Source organism: Lichenostomus cassidix, chromosome 4 (genome assembly GCF_008360975.1).
Source record: "Lichenostomus cassidix isolate B80296 chromosome 4, HeHo_3.0, whole genome shotgun sequence".
Lineage (NCBI taxonomy): Eukaryota > Metazoa > Chordata > Aves > Passeriformes > Meliphagidae > Lichenostomus > Lichenostomus cassidix.
In genome coordinates, this window is record NC_139484.1 from 8,212,781 (window position 1) to 8,235,431 (window position 22,651).

The window sequence follows — 22,651 nt, forward strand, 5'->3', positions numbered from 1 at the left end:
GGAGCAAAGCACTTGGATTTCTGCTCCCTACATGTTGCTTTTCCCTGCTGTCCCTGGCTGTGGAAGATCCTCCAGGATTCAGGGCTGAACGAGGCTAAGCTGAGCTTGCCCAGCTCGCAGGGAGGAGTGCAGGGGAGAGGTGGCACAGAGTGGCTGAACCCCAAAGCCCAGCACTGCCTTCTGACTGTGTTCTCACTGGGATAGCAGCAGCATTATCCCTCCTGCTGTGGTCAGACCTGGGAGTGTTTTACACCTTTGCAGAAGAGACAGTCTGGTGAGCTGCAAAAACAGCCCCTGCAAATCCGAACTGTAAATAGCCAGCGGGGTGGAAACAGCTTCCTGGCCGTGCAGTCACTTCTGTTGATTTATTTTCACACAGCCACTTAGTTGCTGCAGGCAAAGATGTTTGAGCTGACAGTGGCTGATTGAATGCTTCCATTTTTCCCCCTGCTCTTTCAGTGGAGTTGGTGCCTGGCTGTTTGGGTGAGGAGCAGCTGTTGAGCCTGGAAGTCATCCAGTGCTGAAAGAGCTAAAGCTGCTGGAGTCAGGGTGTATAATCATGGAATCAGGGAATCACAGAATGGTTTGGGTTGGAAGAGACTCTAAAGATCATCTCCTTCCAACTTCTGCCATGGGCAGGGACACCTTCCACTATCCCAGGTTGCTCCAAGCCCCATCCAACCTGGCCTTGGACACTTCCAGGGATGAGACAGCTACAGCTTCTCTGGGCAACCTGTGCCAGGGCCTCACCACCCTCACAGGGCTTTGCCAAGGACCAGCAAGAGCCAAGTGGTAATTGTGTAAAAACAGTCAGGCTGCCAGGAGGGAAAACTGTCTCTTGGAAAGGAGCAGCACCTCTAGGGAGGAATTGAGAACTTTGCAAATGACTGGGAATGTTCAGATGTGCTGACATACTGAGGCAGGTTAACAGCCAGGGGTCCCAGCTGTGCAGTGGGAAGTCTGTAATTAAAGGATCTGAGTCCTGGAGCCCACTCTTTCAAAAACATATTGAAAGTTAGAGTGAGCTCAGAGAGGAGCAAAACACTTAGGTCTGCAAGGTGAAGTGAGGACATTTCACTACTTAGAAATTTACAGCATGAACTCATACTCTGCAGTTAACTTTCGAGTGTAGACATGCCCTGAGAATCATCCAAGCTGGAATGAGATGCAGGGTTTTCTATCAGCAAGGGAAGTTATTGACTGGAGCAGAAAAGGGTGCACAAGCTCTGCCTTGGGATGGGATGGTTGGTGTTCATTGTGTTGGGATTGTGAGGGGAAGATCCTATCCAGTTCAGGATGCCCAGGGTCCTTTTGAGACACCCCTCACACTGGAATGTTCAGGAACCAGAAGAGCCACAGCATTCTGGAAAGATCAGAAATGAGGTGGAGGGAAAGAAGGTGCAGGAGGGTGAGAAGGAGGTGAGCAAGCAGTTAATCAAGACAAGAAAAGGGAAAATAAACCAAGGTGGAAGTGTGGAGATGGAGCATCCAGTGCTGGACATGAGCTCAAACATCCTGTGTCTTGTCCCCTGAACAATCCCTGTTCTAACCCCATGTGTTTCAGTTCCCTCTGTGTGAGATGGAGCTGATAACCTGCTTCCCTGCCTTGAGCAGCAGTGAAATCCTCTGGGATGGGGTGTTACATCCCTCTGTGCCATATGCCACGATGTGCTCTTAGTTCTCTGGATGAGCTGCTGTGTGTCTGCTGGTTTCTGCATTGTGCTAAGGCTACTCACAGATGAGTTTTTCTTGGGTGGCTGCAACTTCAGACATGTTTGCAGGGCAAACATCAAGAAGTTCCCTTTTCTCCCACCTGCCACAGAGTGGGAGCACAAGCATGTACCTGCCTTATTGTGAAATAATAAATTGAGGAACATCTTTGGAACATACTTGCATGTAATTGAGAAAAAAAGTTCTTAGTAGCTAAAAGAACTGTAATTTGCTCTGTTCCTGCAACACTGGTAGCACAGGATTTGATAGGAGTCACTGTCCTATATTTTCCCCAGAAATTACTCAGGCTGAGCATGTGAAGATTTCTGACAAGGCAGTTCCTTCTGCACCTGGAAAGACAGGAGGAATTGTTTCTAGAAGCAGACTGGGGTTGTTTTTCATTCATTTGGTTGTTTTGCCAAACCTTGACTGTAGCCCTGCTGTGCAGTTCTGTATTTGTGCCCAGAGCTGGGCTGCAGTCAGCAGTCACCCCAAGGATCTGAGTTTTAAGTAGCCTATGATGGGATCTCTCCCTATTTCCCTTTGTGCTTGTTCAGCCTCTGGCACTAGGGACTTAACAGTGTTCCCAACACTCTTCCCGGGCTGATAACAGCTGCACTGACTGCTCTGATCTGTGCTGCTGTGTCACATTCCACGTACCAAATGCAGCTGGAAATTGTCCTGCTGGGATGGCTTGGATGAAAGATTCTAACCTGTGAGCAGCAGTGGTTTGTGTTTTCTTATTTTTCATTTTCTGCAGCAGTGAAAGCCTGAGCAAACCTGCAAAGAAGTGAAGTAGTGCAGGCTGTCAGTTGAGAAGAGCTGGTTGGAAGTGGGTTGTTGGCTAATCCTGCATTTTTTTCCCCTGCAGCCTGTCACGAGTCCTGCTCCTCGTGCTGGGGAGCTGCTGAGAACAACTGCCTGTCCTGCAAAGACCCATCACATGTGCTCAAAGAGGGGCTCTGCCTGGCCAGCTGTGGCCAGGGCTTTTACCCAAAGGATGGAATCTGCACTGGTAAATACCTGTGAGAGAAATGCTCTGCCAAAGCAGGAATCAATATTTCATTTAGCTGTGCAGCAGCTGTGATTTTATCCATGTCTGACAAGTCAGCTGCACCTTGTGCATCCATACCAGATGAGAGAAGCTGCTGTTTGTTTATGAGATTATTAATTCATTTAAGCTAATCAGATGCTAAAAGGTTTAAGGGGTTTTTCCTCGCTGAACAGCTTGAAAGGCTGAGTTGTTTCTGAGGGCTTGACAAATCCATTTGTCTGCAGAAAGAAAAATGGCCTTTGCCAGCAGGTTTCTGTAAATTTAATTATAATTCAGCATCACAGCAACTAATACCTGCACAGCAGATGTGCCTGGGAAGCTTGGAAGGTTTGCTGGGAAAAAGGGAGAAGAAGTGGCTAGAGGGAATTAAAAGACCTAAGTCAAACAGATCCTGAAGGGGGGAAAAAAAATATCATCTAAAGAATCTCAAATTTGCCACATGCATTCCAGTCTAGCCTGGATTGCTGTTGGCAGCCACCACCAGCTGCCTGGAAGGACTATCCACGGTCAGTTAGGTCTTGTTGGGCTTCAGATGTGTGGCTCACACCAGTGTGTCTGAGCCACAGCTCGCTAGAGAGAGCTTAAAACCCTGGAACATGCTGGCAAAATCGTTGCTATTTGTGCTTACTCTGGATGACCAGGTTCCACTTCAGTTTGCTCAATGTCTGTACCAGGCAATATTATCCACCTGTGTTTTAAGTGTGCAGGCTTGAAATCTTGCAGCTGAAAATCATTTAAGCTCAAAAGGAACCTTAACTTAGGTTTGATTTTCATTGCCAGTGGTTTCTTGAAACCTCATAGCTGTTCTTTGAAACCTCTGAGATTTGGACCTTTCACCTTCTACCAAAACCACGCATTTTGATATCCAGCTGGGCATCCATTTTGTCTGGTGAAAAGAAACAGAAATTGGTTAAGTAAAATGTTTGGCTCTTCTAAATATCCAGCAACATATTGTCTATGGGAAGCCAGAGTTCCATAGTGCTCTTAGACAACAGGTCAGTTCACTTCAGAGCTGATTGCTGGGATAATATGGACCACAGGAAGTGATAAGAAAAATTATCATGCTAGATTTTAGCTGCATTTTCCCAATTTAAAGAAAAGGGGGAGGGGGCAAATTACCATTTTTTAAAATCACCTTTTCCTCCCTCCTTCCTGAACAGTCTGATAACAGCTGCTTGTTGTGCACAGCCATGTAAAGATTTATGGGATGGTTTCCATACATGGAGAGAGGTTGATGGCTCTGTCGTTCTTCCCTAATTGAGTGCATGTCATTAATGAGCTGTTCTCTTGGCAGCTTGTGGCCAGTTCTGTGAGAGGTGCTCTTCAGAGCCAGCCAGGTGTGTGACCTGTGCTGCAGGGAAGCTGTTACATGATGGGAAGTGCATTCCTCAGTGCCCAGATGGATATTTCCCCAGTGGCAGTGGAAGATGCAGAGGTAAGAGGTGTATTTGCATGACTGTTTCTTAGGCTCTCCAGGCACCCTCCACTTGTTGTCTGCTCTTCCCCAGATGTGGGGAGGGAATGTTAAGAGCACAGAAATGTGAAATGTGAGTGGGGATGGGTAATTTCCTTTTTTATTTTTTCGTTTTGTTTGGTTTCTTTGGTTCATTTGTGATGGATTGCTTCAAATAACCTCTTTTCCTTGTGAAATACATTAAGACATGCTGAGATACATACTCAAAACATTGTGTGAGTGAGAGTTATTACTGTTAGTACTTACTAATACATGTGCTCTTCTGCTCTCATTAGTTCACCTAGCTGAGTCTCATTCCAGCTGGGAGTTTTCTACAGCTGGAGAAGGCTGTAGTCAGCAACACCACTCTCATGGGGGAAAAAATGGGATGGTTCAGTTCTGTGTGCTCTGTTTCTTTATCAGCTTGTCACGCTTCGTGCTCCACGTGTGAGGGACCTCTGGCCACTCACTGCACCTCCTGTTCCTTCCCTCTGGCATTGCGCCAGGGCCAGTGCCTGGAGAGCTGTGGAGAGGGTTTTTACCAGGATCACAACATCTGCAAGGGTAAGCTTGGTACTTGGAGTAAGTTCCCCAGCTGCTCTACATGGGGTTTTGTTGTTCCTTTATCCTGTGCTGAACTGGTCAATGAGTAATTCCTGCCTTTCCTGCTGATTGTTTTCTGCTTTGAGAAAAAGTGAATTTTCCCACATACTTTCTGCTTTCATACCCCCAGGACTTAGTGATTTCAAGGATTTTTTTTCTTTTTCGTGTATGCTGCTGAAATAAGTGTACATTGCTTCCAAGTTTTTCTCAATACGAGTTAAGAGGTGGCTGAAATTCTACACACAACTGGTAGATTTGCAGAGAGTGAGGTCATCTTTGCAGCAGTGGAAAAAGTGAAAATTTGGAAGGTGAATGCCCTTCACACTGTCATTTCTTGCTGTCCCTCCTAGTGAGATTGTGCTCACTGTTGCAGTTCCAGAAATTAAAGGAGAATTGGCTGCCTGTGGCACAGTGCTGCAGCTTTTTATTTGTTTATCATCTTTACTCAGGAGAGGAGCCGTTCCTTGGGGCCAAGGGGGATGATGTCGAAGTATTTTCCTAAAATCCCCGTCCCGCTGTAGAAAGCAGGACCAGATGCTGTTGGGCCTCGTTGTTGTCTCTGGGAAAGCTGTCCCTTGTCCCTCTCGCTGAGAAAGCTGTCCCAGAGCTGTGGCTCTGATGGCTCTCTCCCCCTGTGCCCAGGTTGCCACCCATCCTGCAGCTCCTGCGCCGGCCCGGGTGCTGCTCGGTGCCTGCAGTGCCAGGCGCCCGAGGATGTCCTGCAGCCTCACCTGCCCAGGGAAGGAGCTCTGCATGGCCTTTGCCTCCCCCACTGCCAACCCCAGTTCCACGTGGATAGCACAGGAGTCTGCAGAGGTGAGAATGCTCTGGGTTTTTGGTGTTCAGGGGGAGCTTGTACCACATCTGATTTGTACATGCTGTGAGCCCTCTGCTTGCCTCGTGACTGCCGTGAGTGTTTAAACTCTGTAACTTTCAAAATGGCATATCTTAGTATTTTTGAGGGAAAACGTAATCTACACAGGACTCTAGACTAGAAGACTCTAGTCAAGAAAGGTATTTTCTTTTTAAATGCCTATGTTCAAGCCTTCACAGCTCAGCACAGTGTAGCTTTCTTACCATTGAAGCTGAATATGTGATTTTTAGCACTGACTTACTTTGAAGCAGGCTGAATCCTTAAATCCTTTTCAAAAAAGACTGAGTTTTCTCATTCCTAGCCCTTGGAGTAGGTCAAGACATCCCACAGCAGTCTTTTCTTTTGAGGAAATTCTTCTGCTACATGCCCTGGAGCACACCTGCCATCACTGCTCCTGAAATACCAACTAGGAATCATTTCCATGAAGACTAGAGTTCAGAGAAGTGGGTAGTGTGATGTACATTTGGGATACTTGTGCTTTCCCACCAGTCATAGAGATAGTAACTTAAGTAAAGTAGTAGTAATAACAATAGCAACAACACTACTGATAGCTATTTCTTCCTGTTGAAAAACAAGGTGTTTTTTTAAAGTGGACATTTTTATTTTTTGCCTTAGGGTATGTTAAAAAGAAAGAAGTGGCTTTTTTTTTTCTTTTTTTTTGGTGGAGCAATTCTGTCTTAAACAGTGACCTACACAGGTATCCAGTGCTTTGAACTGGTTCCTGGTATAGAGCCTCCAACCCATGCAGTGGCTGTTCCTCGGCAGGTAATGGGTTTCCTTGGCTGAGTCCAGGTCATGGTGTAGAAACTGTGTGAAGGAATCCATATATCTCTGCCTCAGGTGGGTGAACAGGCCTGAGCAGAGCTTGGTGACAGCTCAGAATTATGTCATGGGGCAAGAATTCTGGTTTAGCCCCACATGGTATTGCCTCTGCTGTGTCCGTGGTGGCATTAGAGTAGGAGTTGGATTTATTGTGGAAAGGGGTGAAGGGATTAAAATGGAAGACTTTGAGCTCTCACTATACAATACTTACGGCAGGGTTTGTTTGTAGGTGCACCTTTTGGAAAAAGCAAACCCACAACATTGTGCAGAACAGAAGCACATTTATACATAGGGCAAAATGCTGGTTTTGTAGAGTCATAGAACCCATTGGCCTGGGTTGGAAGTGACCTTAAAAATCTCTCTGGCAGACAGCTAAGCATGGTTGTATAAATCATTTTATTTCCTTTCATTTCTTCTCTCCAGCCCTGTGTCTTGTCTCCCCAGAGTCCAGAAGTCTGTTCAGCTCACACAGTGGAACCTGTGGCCTCCAGCCACTGCTCTAATAAATATGAGGGTTTTAGCTAATGAATTTATATATTTATTTAATCAGATGGCTTAGTTGAGGATGGTTTGCTTTAGGGTCAGTATAAGGAAAGAAGTGCAGTTTTCAACTACAGTCTTCATTCTTGCTTGATTGTCCTTGTGATGAGCATTTGCTTCAGGTGGCCAGTCCACCTCTGTGGGTATTTTCTCCAGAATGGCTGATGATAATTGTGCAGTGGTAGAAAACCCTTCCTGAAGAAACTGTGGAGTGATAACAGAAGGTGATTTCAGCAGCTGGTAAGTTTGCAGAACCCCAGAGCTCTTCCAGGGAGGACAATGGCATTACACAGCATTGGGCAGCTCAGCTTTGCATTTCAGTAATGAACTGTGTGGGTGCAAAGAAAGATTAAAAATGCATTTGGCTCTGCTTGCTCCTTATCTTCAGGAACTGTTCTCTACTTTGTGCTCCTTTCTGCCTCTCACAGGCAAAGGGTCCTATAAAGGGAAAATACCTTCCTATCATCCTAGGGAAGAAAACAATCTGGCCATATTTTGGGACAGTAACAACCAAAATAAGAGAGAATTAATTTTAGTTTTCCTGTGTTCTTGTTTTTCCCTTCTCTTCCCTGCAGAGTGCCACTCCTCCTGTGCAGGCTGTGTGGGGAATTCTTCCCAGGACTGCACGGCTTGCCCAGCTTCCCATGTCCTGCTGGAGGGCAGGTGCCTCCCTGAGTGTCCTGAGGGGCTGTTCAGCTATGGGGATCACTGCTCCTGTGAGTGCACCTGCAGCTTCCACTGCTGTATCTCATTCCCTGCACGTTCCAGTGTGCATTTCTCAATGTAATTAGAGATGCTGTCAGATTTTTATGAAGCTGTTCAAGTATTTTCAGAGGAGAATAGGATAGTCCAATTTCAGGGAATGGAATCTCCTCCTAATGGGAGAGAGACATACACTTGGAATCATAAATTATAGTCAGTTTTCCTCCTCAGGATTGCTTCCTGGAAGGTATTTTGTGTTCGATTTCAGGATGGTGTTCCTAGCAAGAGTGCTGTGGAAAAAACTCTTTAATGAACAATGCCAAAAAATAAAATGCTTTTATTAGGCAAAGCCTCAAGTTTAGAGAAAAAAACCTTTTCTAAAGTCCATTGCTCTATTTATTCAATTTATTCAGCCAAGGATCAACTCTATAAATAGATTTATTTGGCAGACTATTGTAAAAATTCATCAATATTGAGGTGTGCATTGCTACCTTAGAGCTGAGGTAACTGCTGAGTTCTGCTTTACCCAGTTTCAGGCTTATATAAATGTCTTACAAGCAAAATTTCAGTGTCAGGAAAGTGGCATCTTGCAAGCTGTGTCCTTTTATTCATAAAGAGCTTTGAAAGGAGTTTTCAAGAATTTTTTACTAACTGTTAGCCATAGTATTTTCATCTCCCTCAGATCTGTAGCAAGGAAATCTGGCATCTGTCTTTAAAGCTGGAAGGATACAAAAGCAGTCCATGAAATATTTTTGAACCTCTTAAGCCACTTTCTCTGCCATCTCTTTGTTGAACTTTTAGCAGACAGAAAAGCTAATGAGCTGGCAGGGCATTCCTGCTTTAGAGAATTCATTTTGGGAGGGCTTGGTGGAGAAATCATTCCTCAGTTTTGCTCTCATGCATATCAAACTCATTCCTCAGCGATGTTCATGCAGTCCCAAGAGAAGTTTAATTTATCTCCCCTGTGCATCCCACTCTTTTTTTATATGCACAAGCATATGCTGGAGAGAGGAATAACAGGGCCAGTCTCTCTGTTTTATATTGTGTGTAGGTCTATACTTTGATTAATGCAGGGAACAAACCACATTTTTTAAACTGACAATCCATTCCTCATTTTGTTTATTCAAAATGAGGATGCATGAGCCTTCCAAACCACAACCCTGCAGTCCCTGCTGCCACTAGACCATTTTATGCCCATGTTTTGCAGGAGTAAATGATGGTGGAAGCTTGTGTTTTGGGGAAGGGAGAGGGAGCACCAGGAGCTTAACCTCGAGTGTTGATTTTCTTACACAGCTTGTCATCCATCCTGCAAGACATGCCATGGCCCTTCTGATTGGGAATGCTCAACCTGCCACCCCCATGCCACTCTGGATCGTGGGAAGTGCAGGACAGGCTGCAAGGAGGAGCAGTACCTCAACATGGTGGGGTACTGTGTGGGTGAGTAAGGGGAGTGCTGTGGGATGATCTGTCTGTGCCATTAACCTGCTCCTTCACGCTGCCAGGAAAGCTGCTTAGGTCCTGCTCAGACCTTCAGGAAAAGGAGTTAAGTTAAAATCTGTGATCCAAAGAAGCAGTTTATGGGGCCCTAAAGAAAAACTGGCACAGCAAGCATTACTGTGTGCATTTTTGGGAGGTAATAGGATTTCTGGATAGGGGTTATGCTGTGTGGGTGCTCAGTGCCTGCACTTAAGCCCATCATCTGAAACCACTGATTGCATTTATCTGTTTAAAAAGAAAAATCGCTTTTAATCCGTCACACAGACACGTATAAACATATCCTGGGAACTGCTCCAACATTTTCTGAGCTTTATCAAGCCATTTTTTTTTCTTTATCAAAAAATGCTGCGGTGTGTGAGGCTTAATCCAAGCTGAACAGTTCCAAATGAGATAAGGAATCCTAAGAAAAAGGAAAAATGCATTAGAAGTAATAAATATATCCATTGAGAGGCTATTGTTCTCAGTTTAATGTGATTTCCCTTCAGAGAGACTTCTCTTTGCTTACATCTGTCTTGGGTGGTTTTTCTATGAAAGACTTGTTTCTTTATTCTCTACAGATTAATTCTATGAACCATTTCTTCATCTTCCTTTTAAACAACACTGATTGTTTTGTCTGCAGAGACAAAAAGAGCAGGGAAAGAAAGTGTGTGAGGAGCAGGAGAATATCCTAAAAGTACTGTACATCTCCTTAGGAATTCAGGCAGGGGAATCAAGATGTTTCCTACAGTCAAATAATTACAATCTGGAAATAATTCAGCATTCAGCATTTCAGTGTAAAGTTTCTCTGCCCTGTACAAATTCAGGGGATACTTCTTAATGTCCTGGCACATCAGAGCTCTATGTTCTTCATTTCTTCCACTTTATTTCCCCATTAATTTGCATTATGCTCCCTATGAAAAAAGTCCTATGGAAAAGTGGCCTTCCAGCTGCAAATTTCATTGGGAAAACCTTAGTACCATTTATCATCAAGCAGGATTCTTTATGAGGAGGGTTCATCCTGTTGCTTTAATTCCCCCTTTGTTTGGTGTCATGGACCAATTATCCTGCTCCCCAAATCCCAGGTGATCAGGGAGATATCACAGTGCTGGGCAAGAGTTGGAAGCAGGGGGTTCCCTCAGGCAATGTGGAGGGCATTCCTTGTGGCATGGGAGCCCTCAGTGCCTATGTGGTTGGATGCATCAATGGTTCTTTGTCAATCTCAAGCTGTGAGAACCCTTTATGATTGGGTTTTTTTGCCTTGATGAGGAAGTTTTGCTTTGGCCCAGGATCTGCAGTCTGAAGTATGTTGCTCTTTGTGCTAAATGTATGTCTGGTGTTTAGGCAAAGAATGTTTGTTGCCAGTTCTCCTAGAGATAAAGAGCTCCACATCCAGGTTGTTAAGTTTCACTCATTCTTCTCATTCAGCACTGATTGAAATGCTAAATTTGCCCTTGCAAGTTATTAATTACCAGTTAAAGAGCAGCTGTCCCATAAAAGAGAACATTAGAACCCTTGACACTCTCATAAGATATGATTTGCATCAGAATCTAACAAAGCTTTTCCCTTCACCTCCCAAAGCAATATATTTTTACAATTGTCTTCCCATTTATCTTTAATTCCCGACCCTCCAGGCAGAATTGTGTTGCCACTTATATGGCCTGCTGTGCATTATAGTCACCTGCCATGCTTTATGGACCTGGAGGGGAAAATCTTTCACAGAGGCTGGAGAAAACCAACTGTCACTCCAAACCATTGCCTGGGAATTAATTGTGTTATTGTGCATGTTACTTGAATGGGGATTGGAACATTTGCCTTGTTAATAGGAAAAAAAAGAAGGTCTTGTTTTCAGCAGTTAATCAAATAAGCATTTCAGATGTAAGCAGAGAAAGACAAAATGTCCTCAAGTTTAAAAAAATCAATGAGTCTCTGAGCTGTTTTGGGCACGCAGAATTTGTGCCAATTCTTCCCTGAGAGTGCTCAATTGATTAATTTTATTTTATAGCCCAAGTGTATGTACAGGAATGTGCATGAGACTTTAGCCATCCCCTGCTGAGTCTCACAGCTTCCGTGGGTTTTGTTTTCCCAGTTCAAAAACACTTTGTGTTTTCCCGCTCTGTCTAACCCAGCTGACTTCAGCTTCAGGAAAAGTTGCAAGCACCACTCTAAAAAACCTCAAGCCATTGCTAAAAGTCTTATCCTTCTCATAAACCCCTGCCCTTGCTTTTCTGATTTGAGAAATTTCTGATTTCCTTGTAAATCTGGAAGCTTCCCTGTTGATCTTTTCCTGACTGCATGAAAGAAGGGCTGTTAGAAAAATGCAGAGGAACTGGTGTGAAAGAAAACTGGGAACACCCACAGATACAGAATCTCCCCAGGTCGGGTCTTAACTTCCAGCTGCATCTTTTGTGCAAGGGAAACTCCCAATCCCCATGTTCCCCAGGCCCTTGCTTTCCTAGGCTGTGAGCAGTTGGGAAAATGTTCAAAGCTAAACCAGAAGAGCTCGCTCAGGAGGGGGCCTGTAACAAGCTTTGCTGCCTTGCTCTTAAAATTCCAGAAGGGACACTCTGACAACAAGAAATATACTCAGTTCCTTGTAAAATTAATGAGCTCTTGCTGTCCTTTTAGAGAGACATTGATATCATCACAGAGAGCTGGGGTTTCGCTGAGCAGAGCAAGAGGGGCTTAGCTCCACTTACTCACTGGCATGCAGTCTCCTACAGAAACAGCAGCTGAGCTGCCAGAGGAGGAAAAGTCCTTTCCCTGTTTTGGTCTGGGCTCCTTTGTGGCAGGCACCATCCAGCTGAATCTCCCACCTCACTCGGCCTAGGGAAGCTCCTGCCCTTTCACAGGATGTAGGCAGATGCGGTTGCACACTTCACCAGGAGTTTGCTTGGCTTGTTTGAGTGACAGATTCCCTTTCAGGTCTTGGAAAAGAGAGACAAAAAAACCCCCAGTATTCCAGCAACAAAAACAAGCCAAAAATTCTGGTCAATGTTTGGTATCCTTTTAAGCCAATCATAATGATTTTCTGTCTGGATTTGCTGAAAAACACCAGGGACATTTTGCATGTTGAGGTTCCTGTAAAATGCACGGTGTTTTCAGCACTGATTTTAAGTCATGCTCTGTTATAAACCTCAGACCTTACCTTGGAGTACAGCACAAAACTTGCATCAGGAAATACTTTTCTGAAGAGCCCCTAAGAGGGGAGATGTGTTTAAACAATAGAAGCGGGTGATTGCTTAGCAAATGGTGGAGCTGAGAGGCAGAAATGCCTCTGGTTTCCTTTATGAGCATTCACAAACACTTCAGAGACGATTTTGTCTCCTCAACGGCCTCTTTTGTCTCAGAACCATCTGTAATAGATAACTTCTGTATAGGAAGGGCACCATTTTCTTGCTTTATTTGCTAAGAGAAAGCTAAAGAGGGTGTGGAAGCCAAGTTACTCTGGAAATCCATGTAAGTAATTCCATTGTACTTTACCATGAAAGTTGCTTTGTGGGAAGATCTGTGATTGGGAAGGTGATTGGGGGTATTTTTGCACAGAGGTGAAGAAGGAGGAATTCAGAGCCAGCTGGAAGGGGAGCAGGAAAACATTTTGTTTGGACAGTGGGAGGCAAGTCAGCAGACTCAGAAAGATGAGGAGAGAGGCACTGGGACTACAAGCAAGGTGGTGCCATGCTTCCCTAAAAATCCAATTTGGATACTGGAAGGGGTCTAAGGGAATTAACTAACTTGTGTTGCACTGACCTGCAACCAGCTGGGGCTGTGAAGGCTCCAGAAAACCCAAATCCCACAGGCTGTCACATGCCTGCTGGCTGAGCTGGAGGGAGGATTGACAGGGAGAAGGCAGAAGCAGGAAACAAGTAGGGCTGTGGGGTGTTATTGAGAAGCACAAAGAAAACATCCCCCTTCTGTTAGTCCTTGCTTCAAAGGGAGCCTGCTGTGAAAAAGTGAAATCGTCTCTCCCTAAACAAAGCACTGCAGTTCTTCCCTCACTCACTAACTCCCCAATGTCCCTCAAATTCACCATGAGTGTCAGCCCTGGGTTTTTTGTTGGTGATGTGTGTGCTTTGATCTCCAGGCTTGCAAAGGAACAAGAGAGTGATGGGGCTGATTCATCCTAAAACAGTAACTGAGAAAACTCTTTCCACTCACAGGAGCAAAAATAGAGGCTTGTGAAGAGAAAACTCTGCTGCAGCAGCACAGAGTTTTGTAGATACTTAGGTTTCTAAATGTTAGTTTGGGAAAACCTAGGGGTTTTAAGGTGCGGTTGGAAACTGCAGAACAATAAACCCCTGTGAGCTGTAACCCTTCTGAGGGGGTTCTGAGGTTGGTCACTGAGTTTGGGAGCATGACCTCATGTGCTGCTTTGCTTTTATCTCAAGCACAGAGTCTCTTTCTGTGCAGCTTTACCCCTACTCTGGCTCTTAATTTCCCAGCTCCAAGGCTGAGAGCACGGGGCAGAAACTCAATGGATTATATACCCTCTAAAAGCAGGAGGTGAAGGAGGCAGGGGCTTTAAGGACCTTGGAGCCCTGCCTGCAGTCAGGATTGGATCAATGTCTGAGCTGCTTCTGGGCTTTTGCACCAGTGTTTGGTAAGAGTCAAACCTGTGTGTGACATGCAGGAGACATCAGCTGTGGTGAGGCTCCAGTCCTGCTGTGCTCCTGCAGCTATGGATGCAGAATTCCTCCAGGCTCCGATGTGAGCCTGTCTTCAGCTTGTAAAATTAGATTGCCTGACAATCTGTAGTAATGCTGTCATAAGAGACGAAAGACAGAAAGGTGAACCTGCAGCAGAAATCTGACAAGAGGCCAGGTACTCAAATCAAGCCTCATTATTACATTTCTTTCAAGACAGTCGTCATTTCCTTTATAATTTTCTCAATTACCATAATGAGGATTAATTTGGCTTCCAGGTTGCCTTACACTGCACCTTTGTGCACACAAAAGGCTTGTTGTCAAACCTTTTGAAGCACCTAAGTTCAGGCAGAGGTCAGGAGACACAAGCTTGTGTTCCGCTGGAGAAAAATGGAGAAAGGAAAATGTTTTGAGGCACTCTGATGCCACTCTTGGCCAGGCTTTGGGGGCTGCAGTTGCCTCTTCAGGCTATGGATGTCTCATTTGTGTGGGAAAATGTGAGCAGCAGGAACTACAGGAGAAGGTCATACAGCTGTACAGGTTGTGCTCCTCGTTTTTCCACGGTGGGAGCAGAAGGAGGTGGATGCCTAAGGCTGCCAGCGGAGCTAAAGGGAAACCTGTACACAGAGACACCCAAAATCAGAGAAAGGTCTTGGGAAGCTTTGAGCTGGTTTTGTGCAAAGCTTGCCCAAGCTCACTTAAGGAGGGGAAAGAGGATGCTTGAATGAGGCAGGAGAGATGCAGAGGAAAAGTGAAAGCATTTTGGTGCTCAGGAAGAGCACAAGATGAGGATGAGGCAGGAGGAGAGGAATGCTCCTTGGATGCGGGAATTTCAGGTAGCAGGATGCGCTCTCAAGTTCCATCCCTAACTCAGTTATGAGATGGAGCTCTCAGCAAAGCTGTGTGCTGTCCTGTGTGCTGTTCTGTGTGCTGTCCTGTGTGCTCACTGTCCCTTGTTCCCTGCCCTTTAGACTGCCACCCCCTGTGCCGTCAGTGTGTGGCCAACCTGCGGGACACCGGCAGCGTCTGCCTGAAGTGCCAGAACACCCGTCACCTGCTCCTGGGGGATCAGTGCCTTCCCAACTGTCCTCTGGGACACTACGCCCAGAACGGGGCCTGCAAAAGTGAGTACTTCCTAAATGTGCTTCAGGCAGCTGCAAGGAGCTGCCTGGATCCTTATGAGAAGTTCCATGAAATGATTCCTGTACAGTAGAGGCAGGACACTACACTGGAGCAGAACTCTTGGTGGTAGGAGTTTCTCAGGATATTTTGCAGCCTGAGCTGGAACATCATCCTAAAGTCTGTTATGGAGGTGTGTCTTGCTACAGTAGTGGCCCAAAAGGTGATGGTTTGTGGCAGCTTCTAAAACAGAAAGCCAATTTCATTCTGCCGTTTAGACTGGCATAATGGATGCAGCACCTGTGGCACATTTTATTTTCTAACATGTCCCTCCATCTCGTTCACTTTTTGTTGTTGATGTGGTTTCATATTCCAGTCATTGTCTGAGCTGCTTTATACTCCATGGGCTCTTAGAAGGAAGTAGGTTCCTTTTCCTGTTCTCTGGCTGACAGAGACATGGTAAAACTCAAAGCTGAGCAAAGGGTATTGCAGTTTAGTTTCAGAGAAAGGAACCAAGACCAGAAATTTGGCACAATGTAGGTGCTCCTTTTGCAGGAAGTGACATATACTTTTCTAGTTTAGGATGGGAAATATTTTAAAACTTCTCCCCAGCATTCCAGGAGCTGTTGGTTTATTTACGTGTTCTTGACAAACCTCAGAGCTGTATGAAACATACTCTTTGTCACTTGATTGGAAAGGCCCCTGAGAGACAGAGGTTTTGCCTTCCTGGAAGTGTAAGCCTAGGGATGACATTTCTTCCCTTTAATTTTAAAGGTTTCATTTAAAAGGAGTTTTGCATTGTTCAGACAATGTCAAAGCTCATAGGGTATTTTCTGCTGGCTTTTAAGATCACCAGCACAGTGCGGTGTAGTTGCTCCTGATTCCTTTGCCCACTCTCACTCATTATTAATTTTCCACCTATCATGATAGATGTAATGATGGCATCAATCATTAGGTAAAGGCCTGTCAAGAAGTAAAACAGACTAATAATTTTGTATGTAATCTCTCTGGAGAAAGTAATAGGGTGCATTGGCCTCTGCCACTGTGATATTTTAAATCTCTTCGGTCAGACTAAGAAATGAGCCTGAAAAGTCATGAGTGAAATGGGGAGAGGATGCATGGAGATAGTCTGGTCTCCCTCAGTGCAGTTTCTGCTGAAGAGATGGATGTGAATCTTCAGCAAAGTGTGGAACTGTCAGAAAAGTACTAGATGGTTCCTATATAGACCAAGAGAATCTGATCTGAAGCTAGTTGAGAGAAAGCATGAGAAGGAGGTAGATGCTTTCTCTCTTTTGACTCTTTTCTGTTACACAGGTCCTGGCCAAATCCTGTAAGGGTTTTTCTTAAGGAGAAGAGAAGGTTGAAGAGAAGAGGGTAAAAAGAGAAAGAAATGAGAGGATCCTTTCTTTGTCAGGATGCACTGTGCACCACTGAGGGCTTAGACTTGGCAGGAGCTTTTGGTGCTCACCACCACCACTCTCAGTCTCTGAGAGTGTTTGTGCTGAAGCTTGTGAAAGTTGCCCTGAGACAGCTTTTCCTTGAACAGAAATGCTGGTTTTTGCTGTCTCTGCAGGGTGCCACCCTTCATGTAGAACCTGCACTGGCGAGGGTCCCTTCTCCTGCTCTTCCTGCAACACCAGCCTGGTTCTGTCCCACACGGGCGCGTGTGCTCCGCTCTGTTCCCCGGGATACTACAGGGATGACAGGCACACCTGCAGACGTGAGTGCCTCTCCCCCAGCCATCTCTCCTTTCCACAATGCATTTACAGACATGTTTTTTCTTGTTCCTTTGCTCCCTGTTCCTGTGGCCTGGAAAAGAAAGGTTTCAAGTGCCTAAAAACGCGATGTGAGTTGACAGAGGTGATGAGCTGCCTCAGGAGCAGAGCCTGCAGCACAGCTGAAATTAGAAAACAGTTGCAGTTTTGTTATTGACCTCAAAGACAAGAGGCTTTGTGTCTTGATGTAAAAATCTGCAGGAGTATTTGTGTAGGTTTTCTTGTGATGCATTCTGGACTTAATGAAAACGTGACAAGTTGAGACCAGTTTTAATAAATCCTAACTGAGACAAACCCCCTTCCCACTGCTCTACCTGCTGGTACGTGCCATGGAAGCTGTATGGGAGCATTTGTGCCATTTTTCCTCATGGGAGACTGCAGCAGAAACAAAGTACAGCTTGGAAGGCACAGCCCTGACAGACCTGAGCTGATCCTAATGGTCTGGTGGCATTGATCTGGTGTTATGTTTTATCCCACTCTGCTATCCCCTTATGAATCTCTTGGGGCCTCTCTTTTCCTTCATTATTCTGTTTTCACTCTGGCCCTGGGTTATTCCTCTCATAATTATTGGGCTTGATGTTCCAAAATGCAAAATGGTATGGCCCAGAGATGTAAAAAACAGGAAAAATCCCTGCTTGAATTGTCCCTCTATAATACACACACCTAAAAATGTGAATGCTTAAGTGGCTTGGTCACTCAGATTAATGAAGTCCTGCGTTGCCCTGATTTAAATTCTCCTGATTAATGATGAAATAACTCTGTTGTACTGAGTCCAGGTATCAGTGTCATCCTACCTAGACCAAATTTTGTCACTGATGAGGTCCTGTAGGAGGAAACCAATGTGGTTGTCAGCTTTACCTGCCTATTGTTGAAATAGATGGTTCTCCTGAAACTATTATTTCCATCTGGTCAGCAGAAATGGAGACACCTTACATAAGTTCAAGGAAATAGCTCGAAGGATTTGTACTATACTTCTGTTGAGAAAAAAAAAAAAAGAAAAGGCTATTCAATAATAATGATAAAAGGAAAGTAATAAAAATAGGAATTAAAAAAAAAAGATTCTTGCTGTCCTGGCTAGTTTCCTACAGGCCCTACAGAATATTCAGTTTTCTCCTGTAGTATGAATTCTCTTACTGCTTGCTGCATCAGAATATCTCCCTTCCTAATTAACATGCCCTTTTCTAATGAAAGCTTTCCTGTTGATGGCTCCTGCCTCATGATATCAAGGTAGACCTGGAATGTTTCTGAGGCCTGCACCTTTCCTGAATTTGTTTCAGGGGCTCAACTGCAAATAGAATTTTTTTTTTTTTTGGCAAGCCAATTCAGCTACTCTAATCTCCTTATTGCAAATGGCTTTTTAAGAAGTGTTTGTAATCCTTGGGGCAGGAGGCTCAAGGCCAAGTGTGTTGGATTTTTGTCATTCCAAGTGTCACTTGTGCCTTTTCAAGTGCTGCTGATAAGCCATGGAGAGACAAATCGTCCCAGGCTGCTGGGAAACTACCACTTTGAGGGAATGAAGGTTGTTTAATTGGAGGTTTGGCTGTTAGGCTGAGAAAATCTGGTCTCTCTTCAAGGTTTATTTTAGTCTCATTGCACTTTTGAGGAACTCGGGGTTGGAATGAGGTTCAGAGAAATGCTGAGTGCACGAATGGACTCTAGGAGATATTTTTAAACTCAATGACTTCCTGGCCCGGGAGCAGTGAGGAGCTTAACGAGTCCTTCATGGGCTTAAAAATGCAGATATGGAGTCATGCTGATAAAACAAGCAGACAGGTTTGCTTCCACATACAGTTTTTTGCTTACTATTCTGGCATGCCTCCATGGGTAGCACAATTTCCATGGATTTAGACCTCATGTAGAATGTTTTATTGTATTTTCAATAGTTGGCTCTTTGGAGCACTTAAAAAAAGTAATTTTTTCATGGAGTATTCTTAAGCGAAGTAAAATCAGAGTGGCACCAGAGCACTTAAAAACAGCTACTGGATTCTTCAGGTAAACATTTTGCTGGAAGTCATTTGTACACCAATAAAATACAGACCTTCTGTGACATTTTTTAGAGGAGCTAAAAGAAGTAACTCTTTTGAAAAACACTGGGTTCTTGCTTCAGTGAGAGCCACGTGGGTATTTTCACATTTACTTTGGTATTTGAAGGGTTTTTTGGGTCATAAAACTATGTTTTGAATTAACATGTCAGTATTTATCACCCAAACTGTTAGTACAGCCTCCTGTGAAGTTTAGTTCCTGGACATCAAAGAGGTGAGTTGAAATATTCTGAACCTCTGGACTTTGATCCTAGATTCAGTAAATCCCTGAATTATTTTTTTCCTGGCATCTTTGTTGCTCCCTGCAGCTCCAGAATTTCACACTGTGTGCAGATAAAAAGGTGGAAACGTTAAGTGAAATTAAATGGGCCTTTGGTCCCACCAAGGATTGCAGCAGTCTACCCTGCTCTCCGAATTTGTGTGTTTCTGTGTAAAGAGTTGTATGAAATGCAGGTTGCTTCAAGGAAATAAAGAAACCAGTGACAGGGAAAGCTTTTATTCGGGGATTTGGACTCAGGGTCAGTGTTTTACCCTGACCAGTCCTGAGGAGAGTAAGAAGCGGCGTGAGGAGACATTCCAGCCTGTTCCAGATGGAATGAGACTCTTTACATTTTGGAGTTTGTGAAAAGGACCATAACAAACAAAAACTCCGAAATCTCCGCAGATGTCTCTCAAAAAGGACAAGAGGAGTAGTGAGGCTGTAGGACAATCCCATTTTTACTTGTGCAGTTGGCTGGTGCATCAGGAATGACACTGATTTTCCTTGTCTTTCCACAGCTTGCAGCAGCCAGTGCCGGAGCTGCGACTCGGCTGCCGGCTGTACATCGTGCAGAGATCCAGCCAAGGTCCTGCTCTTTGGGGAATGCCAGTATGAGAGCTGTGCTCAGCAGTATTACCTGGACTTTTCCAGCAAGACTTGCAGAGGTGAGAAATATGTCGCTGGTTTCAAGAGAAAAACAAAAAAGGAAAGAAAAAAGTAAATAAATACAAGTGCCTTGGCTAATAATCTATTATATGGCAGTGTGAGCTGCACAGGTGGCCTGCTTTAAAAAGGGTGTAGGAAGGGGGAAATTATTCAGTGACAGGTTACTTGAAGGTTTCTGCAGTTTTTTTCTCTTTTTGGGCAGCCTGCTGTCACATACTTGAGCCTTTCAGTGGAACAAGATTATTGCAAATCGCTCTCTTGTAAATGATTTTGTAACTGAGCCAGCAAAGTTTTCATGGGTCAGGTCCAGCAATTCATTTAGTCACGGGTCAGCTGATAACGAGTGAGCTTGCCAGGATAAGTCTCTTTTAGGGGACTTATCTGGCCACCTGTACTTACCTGTCTCTCTCTCTGTCTTATTAAATCCTGTATCACTGGATGGCTGCAGAAACAGCAGTTTGGAGTGATTTAAAAGACACATGACTTGAAAGATTTCCAGAACTCTCCAGCAGAGTGTTCCATAATGACAATAAGTGATATATTCCCACAGCTTGTAGAGCCCAAGTGCTAAGCCCTTGTGCAGGGTGAGCACCCCAGAAAGGGCTGCCTTGAACTGATTTTTGTTTTCTTCCAGAGTGTGACTGGAGCTGTAATGCCTGCAAAGGTCCCCAAAGGACTGACTGCCTGCAGTGCATGGAGGGCCACATTCTCCATGAAGGAGCTTGTGTGGAAGAGTGTCCTCCAGCTTTCTACCAGGAATCAGACACGTGCCAGAGTGAGTTTTCATGGAGCATTACTTCTAATATGTTTTCCTGCTTGTCTCCCAAGAGCTGCCAAGCTGAACTTTTTGCATGTGCCTCATTAGGGTGTGAGCAACCTTGCCTTCAGTGCCACCAAGCAGACACCTGCAGCCTTTGCCCAGCCCCATTCTTCCTTCTGGCCAGTCACTGTGTTCCCAAATGTGGGCAGAGATATTATGCAGACGAGGCACAACAGAAATGCACAGGTAAGCACAGTGAGCTTGGTGCAGAGACAGTGGCCAAATGAGGAAGGAACTTCTAATGAACTCTTATCATAACTCTTTGCCCCTTATTTTGACTCTTTTTGTCAGGTAGGTAAGACACACATGGCAGTGGTGTTTCTGCTCTGACCCTGGGAACAGCTCTGCCTGCCAGTGGCTGCACTGGTTTCGCTGTGTCTCAGTGGGGTTGTGCTTTCCATCCAATTCAGCTTGTCCTCCTGGATGCCTGGAATGTGACGCTGGCGGCCTCTGCCACCTTTGTGACAGCACCATGTTTCTGAAGAATAAGATCTGTGTTTCTGCCTGTGGCCAGGGTTTCTATGGCAATACACGGAGCAGAGAGTGTGAAGAAGGTGAGTGTCTCTCATGATAAAGGGGCTGAGCTGGCAGGCTTCCATCAGCAGATTTTAAAGCCAGGAGATGTGTTCATTCAATCACATTTTTGGAATTCAGTTCCGTGCAGTTTCTTGGTGACTATTGAAAGTCAGCAGCTATTTTTCTCCAACTTTTTAGTTTCATAAGGTGTGAACGTACCTGGCTTTCTAAGTGTAGTTACCTGGTTAGGTGTGCAGGCACGTCTTTGCAGCAGCACTATTTATTATCAGCGTAAAAACAGTGACAAAATATCTTGGGGGAAATACCTTCCTGAATCAAGTTTAGTTGTTACTTATCCTTTCTTTATTCTAAATGAAGATTTACTAGTCTGTCTGCAGGGCAAGATGTTTAGTTGTTACTTATCCTTTCTTTATTCTAAATGAAGATTTACTAGTCTGTCTGATGGGGAAATCAAGGTAGGAAGTGATTTGCCAAGGTCGTGATGGGGATTGAGATGGATTACAGTTCTTGAGTCAATGTTTGTCCACCTGGGTCAGGAATGAACAGGGCTGTGTTACCCAAAAAATGGTGGTGACAGGCCCAATGCTACACAGCCTGTGGTGATTCCTGCAGTAACACTTCTCCCTTCTTTCCCTTCAGCCAGCAGGCATCCCTCGAGCTCCCATGTGAGCAGCACCCTCACCGTGGGGATTGGCGGGGTGCAGCCCCTGGACCTGTCCTTGCTGGGTGTGTGTGATCAGGCCGGTGGCTCAGGCCAGCTCCTGTTCCACGTGGACAGCATTCCCTCCAACGGCCGGCTGGTGATGCTGCTGGCCGGGCAGGAGGTACCACTGAGCCGTGGCCACCGCTTCAGCTGCAGGGATGTGCGGGAGGGGAAGATCCGCTTCGTGCATGGCAGAGACAAGCCCAGGTGACTGGGGGAAGCTTTTTGCTGAGCTCTTGCCCTAAAAAAAATTTGTTGTATCTTGAGAACAGGTATTTCCTTCTTCCTTGGAAGCATTCCTGCAGGGAAGCACACTTCTCACTGCTGCTAAATCAACTAGCAACATACTTGCGCTGTATCGTAGTGTAACTGATGGTGCAAAATTTCTATGAGGTGGTCACTGTGACCCAAATCCCAGACCTGTTGTGCTTTGGGGGTGCAGGACCCTGTCCCATCTTTGGGATACTCTGCTGTGGCTTAAAACTGGCATATTAGTCAGATTCTTACAACAATTTCTTGATACTGCTAGGAAGATGCTCAAGTGATGTCACTGCTGTGCTCTCCAGCAGTTTGCCTTCAGTTATTCCTTGTTTGCCTCCACTATGAGCTCTGTTAGCACCCTGGCATAATTAGTGGTGATTAGTAGCTGGCAAAGTTCTTACTGCAAGGTTGTTGCAAGGAAGCAGATTTTCCCTGCAGCCAGGCAATAAGCCAGTCACCCTGCCAAATTTCACACTTGATTTGCATCACCGTAAAGCCTTTGTACTAGAGTGATGTCACTGGAATTGTTCTAAATTTCTGGCTGTATGTATCAGGCAGATCTTTGATCTAAATAAGATCTAAAGAAGACTTTCAG

The 22,651-nt window shown here is 45.0% G+C and overlaps 1 protein-coding gene across 1 annotated transcript in view; it reads left to right on the forward strand.

Annotated features, from left to right (window-relative positions):
* FRAS1 (Fraser extracellular matrix complex subunit 1) overlaps nucleotides 1-22,651 on the forward strand; it is a 109,986-nt gene that overhangs the window by 50,061 nt on the left and 37,274 nt on the right. Inside the window, exons 14-26 of the mRNA XM_085059861.1 lie at nucleotides 2,582-2,725; nucleotides 4,059-4,199; nucleotides 4,641-4,781; nucleotides 5,463-5,636; nucleotides 7,632-7,772; nucleotides 9,052-9,195; nucleotides 14,846-14,998; nucleotides 16,567-16,713; nucleotides 19,588-19,734; nucleotides 20,370-20,510; nucleotides 20,601-20,741; nucleotides 20,966-21,109; nucleotides 21,732-22,002. Coding sequence (XP_084915987.1) covers nucleotides 2,582-2,725; nucleotides 4,059-4,199; nucleotides 4,641-4,781; nucleotides 5,463-5,636; nucleotides 7,632-7,772; nucleotides 9,052-9,195; nucleotides 14,846-14,998; nucleotides 16,567-16,713; nucleotides 19,588-19,734; nucleotides 20,370-20,510; nucleotides 20,601-20,741; nucleotides 20,966-21,109; nucleotides 21,732-22,002 — 2,029 coding nt within the window. The remainder of the gene's footprint in view (nucleotides 1-2,581; nucleotides 2,726-4,058; nucleotides 4,200-4,640; nucleotides 4,782-5,462; nucleotides 5,637-7,631; nucleotides 7,773-9,051; nucleotides 9,196-14,845; nucleotides 14,999-16,566; nucleotides 16,714-19,587; nucleotides 19,735-20,369; nucleotides 20,511-20,600; nucleotides 20,742-20,965; nucleotides 21,110-21,731; nucleotides 22,003-22,651) is intronic.